Raw genomic sequence first — 11225 nt, forward strand, 5'->3', positions numbered from 1 at the left:
GGGCTGTCTCCTGGATTAGTCATCAGGTGTCTGTCCACTTCCTCCATCCTGCCCCCAGGGGCTGAGAGGCTCCAAGGGGAGCCTGGGACCCCCAGCCCCAGCCCCAGCCTCCTCCCTCCCACAGGTTGTGTCAACTGCAGCAAAGTATTGGAGCTGGCAGAGCGGCTGAAGGCGCTGGAGGCCAAGGTGGGTGAGCAGCCGCCCCCTCGCCCACGGCCTCCCACCCCGGCCCTGCACCCCATGCCCAGCACACTCAGTGTCCCCACAATATCCTCGGGCAGCCAGCTTCCCTGCCAGGCCTACGCCACCCTCCCGTTAGCTCCCATCCAAGTTTTTGGCCTCCCTTCCCTCCCCAGCCTGGTTCCCCTCCCTGGGGAGCTGCTCAAAGTCAGACAGCCTGGCCTGCTCTTCCTCCAGGAGTCCCATGACGCTCCCCCAACTTGCACCCTCATTCCCACCCCAGCCAGATATTTGTGGAAACCCCCAGAGCTCTTGGCTGGGCCCCTCCTTGCCTGTTACCTTCATCCTTTAGCCCCCATTTCCCATAATGCTGTCTTCCAAGTTTTAAAAGCAAATCATATACGGCACGTCTCAAATTATTTTCAGGATGAAAAGGTTAACAATTACAAAGTAAGGCACTCATGTTTTCAGAAATTTGAAAAACCTACTAAGACACCACGCGCAGCAGCCCCCGGTACCCCCAGAGAGCTCAAGCACCTTTCCTTCCAGCTTGTCTAATGTGCGCAGAGGCACACACTGTGTGTCTGCACGTACTTGCCTCCGTAGTCTTTCCTCTGGGAAGGAGATTAGATGGGAAGATGTTTACTAGAGTGTTAACTATTCGTAGGGAAATTTGAAAACCAGAGAACAGGAGGCGTGGTTGCGTAGCTAGAGAGCAAGTCGCAGCGCAGTATCAGCCATGGGCAGCACCTCCATGATCCAACGTGAAAAGATGCCTCTGGTACATCCAGTAGAAAAACCAACCAAGCTTCTGAACAGCATGCACTAGAACCTCAGTTATGAGGCGTGGGAGCCCCCAGAACCCCACGCTGCTGCCCATGCTCCCTCCCAGGAGGAGCCCGCAAGAGGGCAGCTCAGTCCCAGATCAGAGGTGTGGCTCTGGGTCTGCCCCAGAGCTTCGGCTTTTCCTTAGACCGGCCCACACAATCCCCTGCGCCCGTCCGTAGACATTCTGGCCTCTCTAATCCTCAGTCAGTGGCTCAGGGGTCACTGCCGACCTTTGAGGGTCCCCCACCCCAACACACACTACATCCAAAGTGGTTTTGTAAACACCTCGTGGTATTTCATGTCAGACTCTACCGAACATCCGTTCAAATTCCATAAAAATCCTTTCAGCCTGTGGTGCTTTAACAGACCAGGAGAAGTTTCCCATGATTTATGCAGGTAAGCCTAAGCAAGAAACCGCACCGCCCAGCAAACATGGCGGCGATCACAGGACTCAACTTGGGTGGCGGGGGTGGTGTGTAATGACTTTTCTATAAATGTGATGATTTGTGCAGTTTGAAAACTCCAGTCACTTCTGATGAAGTTTTACCAGAGGTGTCCAACCTTTTGGTGTCTCTGGGCCACACTGAAAGAAGAGTTGCCTTGGGCCACACATGAAATATGCAAATATGAAAATTGATGAGCAAAAAAAGAGTTTTAAATAAGCTTATGATTTTGTGTTGGGCCGCATTCATAGCCATCCTGGGCCACATGTGGCCCGCAGGGCTCTGCTGGCTCCTTGGCCTCCGGCCCCCCACGCCGGGGCCCCTCGGCTGGCCTGTCCCTGGTGAGGCCCCAGCACCCACCCCATCTCTCTTCCTCCACAGGTGGCCGTGCTGACTGCTGCTGAGCAGGCAGTGCCCCCCACCCCCACCGCGCCCGAGGACCCTGCCCCGCTGTGGGGCTCCCCAGCTGCCCAGGGCAGCCCTGGGGACGGAGGCCTCCGAGGTGAGTGGGCCACCATTCCCTCGTGGGAGTGGGTTGGGGAATGAGAGGCCAGCTGCCACTCTGCTGCTGACTCCCAGCTTGACCCCCTCGGGGCCTGGGTCTTCCGGGGTCTCCAGGGGCCCCTGAGCACTGGAGTTGTGGGAGGTCCAGCAGATCCTGCCCCCACCTTCTCCGGCAGAGCTGGGGACAGGGACTCTGGATGACACAGACCCTGTCTCCAACCGCCCCCATCTCCAGGGCTACCGGGAGCCAGAGAGACCATGAGGGCCCCGCTGCTCCCTCGAGATGGTGGGTGCAGGTGGGGCCGGGTTGGGGGGACGGGGCGGGGCAGGAGCAAGGCCAGAGCTGATGAGACTTCTCCCCCAGACCGAGTGGGTGCCCGGGGGCCTCCCGGGCCCATTGGCCCCAAGGGAGACACTGGCAGCCGGGGCCCCACAGGAATGAGAGGCCCACCAGGTGAGTGCCCACAGCTCTACCCCTCCCCCAACGTTTCTCGCCAGCCTTCAACCCCGCCTCCCCCCCCCCCCCCCCGCTGGCCCTGGGCTCGGACCCTCCTTCCCCAACCCTGACGTCTAGAGGTGGCCCAGGACCCCTTGCACTCCCTTGTTTTGTGGCTCACTACCCCTCCAGGGCCCCCTACTCATGCTGGGCTCCCCAAAACCCTCTTTTGCATTCACTCAGCCCATGTTCTCTGGGACGCTGCTCCCAGCAGGCAGTGGGGTGGGGTCAGACCAGTTCCTGCCCTCCTGCAGCTCCCAGATGGTGGAAGGGTGGGCCTAGGCAGAGGAGAAACGGCAGTGCCCACCCATGAGAGCAGGGTTCTCTTGGAGACGTTGCAGGTATGGGAGCCCCAGAGAAGGAATCTCAGGCCCGGCCTAGGTAGGGTGGGGAATGGGGAGGGCTTCCCAGTGGGAGTGACATCTCAGGGGAGGCCTGAAGGGGGGCCCAAAGTGTAGGCCAGGCATAGCAAAGGGCGGGCGGATAGAGGGAACAGCTCGTGCAAAAGCCTGGAAGGACCAAAGACAGCATTCCAGAAACATTCCGGAAGGCAGCGTTTACTAAGCACCAAGTGTCCATTGTCCTAAAGGCGCTAGGGAGGGCGGTGGTTTTGCTCCTAAAGGACAGCCAGGAAAGTCAGCCAGGAGTTGCCCTGCCTCGCGGCCTCCAGAGCCCTCTCCTACCTGATGCCTCAGGCTGCCTTGTTCCACAGCCTCACAGCTGCCCTGGGCCTCTCTGCCTCCTGAATACGCACCCATCCCCCCCGCCCCGGGCTCTGTTGCAGGTCCACAGGGACCCCCAGGGAGCCCTGGCCAGGACGGAGCTACAGGCCTCCCTGGAGAGAGGGGACCTCCAGGCCCCCCAGGGCCTGCTGGCCCCCCTGGCCCCCCAGCCCCCATTGGACCACCCCACGCCCGGATCTCTGAGCATGGTGAGTCTCTCCGGGCCATAGCAGGTTTAGGTGGGGGCAGTGGGAAGCCAGCATAACCATCACTGCAATGTTACTGCAGTCTGCCGGGTACCTGCCCTGTTGCCTGCCCTCGGTCAGCCACCCAGTCCTCCCGTGGGTGCTGTTGGCCTCCTCTGTTCGCTGATGAGGAAAACTGAGGGCCAGAGAGGGGAGACCACACAGCCAGGGCGTGAGGGGCTGGCTTCAAACCCAGGCCTCCTCTGAGCCTGTTCTTGGAACCACCTGGCATCAGGCCGTCCCGCCAAGCCTTGGAGCTGGCCAGGGTCCAGCCCTTAGCGCACAGGGAAGCTCACGGCCCAGCAGCAGGAAGTGAGCCCTGAGCTCCCAAGGCCACAGCCCTGCCCCTGTGCTCAGAGAGGCCCCAGCGCTCTCCACCCACTAGACCCTGACCTACGACCTTCGCCCCCTCCCGAGCCTGACCTAGGTGTGTCATGCCGGCGGTCAGAGCTTGCCGTGCTGGGCTCAGCCCCATCTGTGCCATCTCGGTGCACAACCAGGCGCCATTCTCCCATTCTTCCATCTCACCATTCGTTCTCCCCCTCCGAGCCTCAGTTTTCTCATCTGTACAGTGGGGACAATGACAGAGCTCGGTGACATTCATGCACAGAAGCCCGGCCCAAAGTAAATGGTCAGTAAATGGTAGCTTTTGTTATTTATTCCTTTTTGACATGTGTCAGTATAGGCTCAGCGACGTGAGTCTTACTGGACATCATAGTCTAACCTAGACTGTGGCAAGGTTAGAACTCACATCTCCCTGCGTCCAGGCCCATGTGGCCAACGCTCTCCACACTCCCCACCCTTGGGGCAGGTGCCATGTGGCCCCAGCCACGCTGCAGGCTGTGCCACGGCGCAGGCCAAGCTGGCTCGGCACAGGCGGCAGGTGAAGACGGACTGCCGCTCTCTGCCCGAGCCCCACCCCACCCAGCCCTGCCCACTCATCATCTTTCCTCCTGCAGGAGACCCATTTCTGTCTAACACCTTCACAGAGACCAGCAGCCACTGGCCCCAGGGACCAGCTGGGCCCCCCGGCCCCCCGGGGCCAATGGGTAAGTTGAGTGCAGGTCTAGGGTACGGCGTGGGGTTGAGGGACGGCAGAGGGACGAGAATGTGGCTATCGGGAGGGAGCTGGTGATAGACTTCCTGCCATTGTACTGTTCGGTCCTGAGGATATCCTGTCCTTTTTTTTTAAATTGAATTTATTGGGGTGGCATTGATTAGTAAAATTATATAGGTTTCGGGTATACAATTCTGTAATACATCATCTTATATTGTATTGTGTGTTCACCACGAGTCAAGTCTCCTAGGAGATCCTGTCTTATTCCAGGTCCCCCCGGACCTCCTGGTCCCATGGGCACCCCTGGGAGTCCTGGACATACAGTGAGTATTTCCCCAAGCCCTCCCACCCGTCTGTCCAACCATCCCTTCACCCATCCATCATCTACCCATCCATCTATGCTTTCATTCATTCGGTCAAGCATTTATGGAGGACTAAAAATGCAAACTACTTTTTGTAAAGCTTCTCATTCAGTCCAAGTAACAAGAAGCAGTGTTGTTATCACCTAAGGCCAAGAAAGGTGGAGATACTTGCCCTAGGGCTGCGGCCAGCACAGGGCAACTTCCAGAGCAAGGTGGGGACTGTCTGTTTCCAGGGCCGTAGTTGTGAACACTGAGCGGTAGGACCTTCTCACTGCATGCCCGTCATTGGCTGTGTGAAGGGCCCAGAGGCCCAGGCTAAGCTGGAGCTCCCTCCCTGACCCCTCTGCCCCCCAAGGCCCCGTCCACTCTACCCTGCCCCAGCACAGGACTGAGGCCCTGCCTTGTTACTCAGGGACCACCAGGCCCCACTGGACCCAAAGGAGCCCCTGGACACCCAGGAGAGAAGGGCGAGAGAGTGAGTACTGAATTGACCTCGGTGTGGGGGGGTCCTGAGGAGGCTTGAGGGCCCTGGGTCAGGCACCCCAACACCTGACTCTGTACCTCTCCTCCCTCCCACACAGGGACTGCGTGGAGAGCCAGGCCCCCAAGGCTCCATGGGACAGCGGGTGAGCGGTGCTGCCCACCCTGCAGCTTCCCCCCAGGACCCCGCAGGCACAGGCTCCTGCTCCGGCTCCGTCCCCTGCGGCCAGAGCCCCTGACCCTCCCTGTCTGTCCCGGGCCGCTCCAGCTCCTCTCTCCCTCCCTGTCCCAGGGGCCCAGCAGCCTCTTAGGGTCAAGCCACCCTCATCTCGCAGGATCTGTACCTGTTTCTCTCCTCCTCTGTCTCTATCTCCAACTCCCTGCATTTCTCTTTTTCTCCATCTCTCCAACTCTAAGTGTAGATTTGTCTATTTCTCCCTTTAGCTTGGTCAGTTTTTGCTACATCTATTTCTAAGCTTTGTTGTTAGGTGCATACACATTCAGGATTTTATTGTCTTCTTGGCCCTTTTTATGAAATGAGTATCTTCCTCTCTGCTGATATTCTTTGTCTTGAGTTCTACTTTGATTGTTAAAAACAGCCACATCAGCTTTCTTATGCTTCGTGTTTACATGGTATATCTTTTCCAGTCCTTTTAACTTTCAACCCGTCTGTGTCTTTCTATTTAAAGTATGTCTCTTGTAAACAACACCTACTTGAGTCTTGCTTTTTTTTTTTTAACAGTCTTACTGTTGAGTTCATTTACATTTAATGATATGTATAGTTATTGATATGGTTGGGTGTAAGTCAGCCATCTTGCTATTTGTTATCTCCTTACTCCCATCTCTTTATTGCTTTATCCCCTTCTACTAGTAACTTTTAAATACCTTTTAGTGTTATTTTTTTCATGGTTGATCTAAGAATAATGTGCACCCATGACTGATCACAATTCAATTAATATTTTACCAGCTCATGTATATAAGTAGGAACATTAACAACTGTGGGAATTACATCCCCTTCTGTCCTTGTGCTCTTTTATTTCTGCATTTGTTATAAACCCCACAATATAGTGTTATTGCTTTAGACACTGAGTTGGTATTTTTAAAGACTTTATTTATTTTTAGAGGGAAAAAGGGAGGGAGAAAGAGAGGAAGAGAAACATTGGTGTGTGGTTGCCTCTCATGCACCCGCCACTGGGAACCTGGACTGCAACCCAGGCACGTGCCCTGACTGGGAGTGGAACCAGTGACCCTTTGGTTCACAGGCCAGCTCTCAATCCACTGAGCCACACCAGCCAGGGCGAAACACTCAGTTGATTTTTAAAGAAATAAAGAAAACAAAGAAAAATAGTCTTTTACATCTACTGATGTACTTATTTCTAATACTCTCCATACCTTTCCATGGATTCAGATTCCCATCTGGTATCATTTCTCTTCAGCCTAAAGAACATCCTTTAACCTTTCTTGTAGTATGGGTCTGCGGACAGCAAACCCTTCCTGCTCTTGTTTATCTAAACAAGATATTAAAGCTACTTTATTATTAAAGCTACTTTAATTTCCCTTAACTTTTGAAAGATATTTTCACTGGATATAAAATGGCAGGTTGACATTTTTCTCTCCTGTTAGCACTTTAAAGATTTGTCCAGTGGCTTCTGGCTTACCATTAGAATTTCTCATAGTACAGTTTCTCATGAACAAGTGGCTGCCATTCTCATTCTTGGTCTCCTCTGTGTGTTTTCTTTGGCTTTAAAGATCTTCTCTTTACCCTTGGTTTTCAACAAATTGATCATGATGTAGTTGGGTATGATTTTCTTTGTGTTCACTGAGATTTCTGTATCTGTAAGGTTGTTAGGCTTTTTGTTTTTGCTGCCTGTTTTGTTTAATTAAATTCTTTTTTTTTTAGAGCATTACTTTGGGTTCACAGCAAAATTAAGCAAAACGTACAGAGCATTCCCATACAGTCCCTGTCCCCTGCCCATTCTCCCCTACTGTTGGCATCTCGCACCACAGCGGTACATTTAGTACAGCTAATGAACCCACATTGACATTTTATTACCGCCTGAAGTCCAGGGTTTACATTAGGGTTTACTGTTAGTGTTGTACATTCTATAGCTGTTGATAGATGTAATGACATGTGCCCACCACTGTAGTATCATACAGATTAAATTCCCTACCCTAAAAATCAGTGTTTCTCCCTCACATCGATCTTTTTTTCTCTCTCTCTCTCCCTCTTTCTTGAAAATCAATAAAAACATACCCTTGAATGAGGATTGGGGAAAAAAACTGTGGTTTTGCCTTTTAGTGCGCCTTGTAATTTTTGGTGAAAGACACGATGTACCAGGGGAGAGGAACAGCAGTCAGCAGGCCTTCACTAATGTGGCGGTAGGGCGCTGGGGGCAGGGAGGCGCTCTGTAGTCCCAGGATGAGGTCTCAGCCTCTTGGCAAGCCTGGGCCCCTGGACTGTGAGCTTTGCCAGCGCTTCTCAGCTTTGTTTTGCTTTTTCCACCTTAAGTGGGGCAAGATGGCTAGAGGGTGCTGGAGTGGGGATATGTTCCTTTCCCTCTGTGGAAAGGTGGAGCCAGCTAGAGTTGGGAATTTCCCTCCCCCTAGGTCAAGTAGGCCCTGATGAAGACCCCAGCAGGTTAGGTTCTCCTGAGGGGAAGCCCCGTTCAGAACAGAATGCCCCGGTAGTTTTGAGATGGTTCCTTTTCCTCTCCCCCTGCTAAAAGCATGAGGGGATTTTTCTCCAATCCTCACTGTCTGGACCTCTGTAGAGCTCCTGGAAGTAGAACTCACAGAAGTGTGGCGGCCTCCCCGGAGACTGGGTCCTCCTGGAATTTTTAACTCTCTGAATTGTCCACGCTGAGCCCCAGCAATTCATCGATCGCGTTTAGGTGTCCCTGCCCTGGCGCTTGTTCCCCAGTAAACCCGGCCCGTCTGACCCTGTACGACAGGAGGCAGAGGTTGGCTCTGTGCTCACTTCTTTAATGGCTCTAAAAAAAGAAAAGAGTCGCTTTTTCAGGTTTTTTTACTTGTTAGGACAGAATGGTGACTTCTAAGCTCTTTTTTATGTTGGACCAGAAACTGGAAATTTGTTTTGTTTTGTTTTTAAATTAAATTTGGAAAGAAAATTGATTGCTATTTATGCTAACGTTTGTTCTGTTCCTGTGCTCTTTTATCTCCTTCTGGGTCTTCAGTTACACTTGATATTCTCCCACGAGTAATTGAGGTTCCATCAGTTTTTTTAATATATCTTTCTACTTCCTGTGGTTTAGTTGGAATTATTTCATTGGCCTGTGTTCAAGTTAATTGATTCTGTCTTCTGTCATGGCCGATCTTCTGTTAATCCCAGTTAATGAAATTTTTATTTCAAGTATAATCATTTTTGTTTCCAGGATTTCCATTTGATTATTTTTTACAATTTTCACGTTTAGGTTTCCTTATCCTGAAATTGCCCATCTCCCATTGTATTAATTCCACTAGATTCTTTAACATATTTAGCATAGATAATTTAATCTGTGTCTGCTAAGCTCAGCATCTGGGTTGGCTGTGGATCTGTTTCTACTGACTGATTTTTCTGTGGAGTACAGGCCACATTTTCCATTTTCTTCACATGTCTAATACATTTTTAGTGCATACTTGACAATATAGATAATATAGGGAAGAGACTCTGTTATACAGTGAAGGAGTCTGTTATCTTCCTCTGAAGAGTGTTGACTTTTGGCGTGGGGTGTGGGTTGGACTCAGCTTTGTGACTTTCAGTTGGACGGTTCTGGGACCACCCAAAGGTTAAAGGGGAGTGTTTAGGCAGATCTCATGCCCCTGTGGTAGCTGCCTGCTTTCCAAGATTTCCTCTCAATTTCCCCCTTCTTTGGCAGTCTCCATTCTCTGACTCCTCCCAGTAAAACTAAAGCTTCCTGCTTGAGCTGTTTGCTGGGCAGAGAGGGCTGGGGTATACCCTTCAGAGGAAAAGCTATATGGATTTTACACAGTGAAGTTTCCTTCATTCGAAAGCCAAATATCTAGTTTCTGGCTGCTCTTTATCACTTTCTATTGCCTTCCAACAGTTGTTTTTTGTATTTTTTCTAGCATTAGTCTGGTACAAGCTGGACTCTCTCTGTCCCTCTCAGCCTCTCTCATTATGTTTTTCTCTTTCCCTCTTTTCCTCCTCTCCTCCCTCCCCCCTTCCCTCTTTCTCTTCCCTCTCCCATTGCTTCTACCTCTATTTCTCCTTGCAGGGAGAACCTGGCCCCAAAGGAGATCCTGGCGAGAAGAGCCACTGGGTAAGCTCCGGCCCAGCACTGATCTTCTGCTACCCTCTCTTGCCCTGGGCACTTGGGGATTATTTTGGAGTGGGGGCAACCCAGCCAAATCCCCATTGCAAGCTGGTCTCCCAGGGAGGAGCCTTGACAGTTCTCAGCCCTAGCACCCTCCCTGTCCTCTTCCTCCCAACTGGGCAGGGCCAGCCTTATCAGCAGACCCCACGCTCTCTGTCTCTGTCTTCACATCCCTGCCTCCGCCTTCCCTCTGTGGCCTTTCCAGGCTAGGGGGACCCTGCCTGTCCCTCCTGGGCAGTTTGGGCTGACCCAGTCCAGACTGCATCTCCTGCCTCCACAGGCCTCTCCAAGCAAGGGCTTTGGCTTCTACTCCCCTGTCTGCAGAAGAAAGGGAAGCATGAAAACAGTATCCACACAAAAAGAACAGGACAGGGGGCCTTAGGACAGCCATGAAACGGGCAGGGAGGCATAGACATGCCAAGGTACACAGGAGCCCACAGTAAAAGGCACAGGGGACCTAGGCACCATCATACCCATAGGAAATCCATGAAGCGTGGAAAGAGAGGCCTAGACACTGACATGCACATGGTAAGTGAGTTCAGGAGACCAAGACGCCACTATGCCCAAAAGACCTATAATTAACATGAGGTCCTGGACACCATCACATACATTGGAGACCAAGGAGGAGTGGGAGGAGACACCTAGAAACTGTTATAATCACAGGAGAACTGTGAGAAATGAGATGAGGGGACCTAGAAATCACCATACACAAAGGAAGCCTATGAAGAATGGGAAAGGAGGCCTAGAAACTGTCACAGACACAGGAGACGTAAATGGGAAAGGGGATCTAGAAACCACACGTGGGGTCCTAGAAACCTTCATAATCATTGGAGATAGTTGCAGTGAATGACTTTCAGGGCTTAGAAATCTACCCGCCCAAAAGAAACACTGAGGGAGGACCGAAAGCCCCCAAGTGCAGGGACTGGAAACCATCACTGACAGGGGAGACATTTGGAAAATGGACGGGATGGGGCAGGCACTCCTACAGGAGAGACAACTGGGAAGCTCTTTTGGAGGATGGGATTGTGCCTCCCTCCTCCGCCCCCCTCCCCTCTCCCTGGTGCAGTCTGGCTGGGACGTCCTACTTCCTGGCAGGCACTAGTTAGTGAGGACACCCAGCGCCTGCCTTGCCCTCTCTGCTCCTGATTGTGGGGTCAGCGATGGATACAGCCGTGGGAGTCCCTCACCCTGCACGAGCCCGACCCCACGTCTTTCCATGACCTCTGGGGCCCTGCTACCTTTCCGGCAAGCCTCTCCGAGCTCCTCCCTGCCATGCTTCCTCTGCCCTCGCCCCCCGGGTGGCTCTAGAGACTCTTCCGCACACTGCCAGCATTGGCATGAGCTGGGCTGGGGGTCAGGTAGGCCCGTGTGAGCCCAGCCCTCTGCCTCCCCTCAGCTGCTTCACTGGCCTCTCCCAGCGCATTTCCCACCCAGCCCAGGAAAGGTGGGAGAGGGAAGTGAAGTCTGAATCAGGCTAAGCAGCCCCATCGCTGCATGGGGGTCCCAGCAGGAGAACAGATGCCCGAACTATCCCAGGCCAGGCCCCTCAAACCCAGAACCACCTGTGGGAGGAG

General features: G+C 52.9%; 1 protein-coding gene across 3 annotated transcripts in view; it reads left to right on the top strand.

The window, feature by feature from the left end:
• Window positions 1-11225, top strand: part of EMID1 (EMI domain containing 1) — a 36077-nt gene that overhangs the window by 16986 nt on the left and 7866 nt on the right. For all 3 annotated transcript variants that reach the window (XM_054594133.1, XM_054594135.1, XM_054594134.1), the window contains exons 5-13: window positions 125-186; window positions 1833-1953; window positions 2320-2409; window positions 3236-3382; window positions 4378-4467; window positions 4746-4798; window positions 5250-5312; window positions 5419-5463; window positions 9553-9597. In XM_054594133.1, coding sequence (XP_054450108.1) covers window positions 125-186; window positions 1833-1953; window positions 2320-2409; window positions 3236-3382; window positions 4378-4467; window positions 4746-4798; window positions 5250-5312; window positions 5419-5463; window positions 9553-9597 — 716 coding nt within the window. The remainder of the gene's footprint in view (window positions 1-124; window positions 187-1832; window positions 1954-2319; window positions 2410-3235; window positions 3383-4377; window positions 4468-4745; window positions 4799-5249; window positions 5313-5418; window positions 5464-9552; window positions 9598-11225) is intronic.

This window comes from Pteronotus mesoamericanus, unplaced genomic scaffold (genome assembly GCF_021234165.1).
Source record: "Pteronotus mesoamericanus isolate MK-2021 breed Mesoamerican mustached bat unplaced genomic scaffold, CSHL_Meso_final scaffold_507, whole genome shotgun sequence".
Taxonomy (NCBI): domain Eukaryota; kingdom Metazoa; phylum Chordata; class Mammalia; order Chiroptera; family Mormoopidae; genus Pteronotus; species Pteronotus mesoamericanus.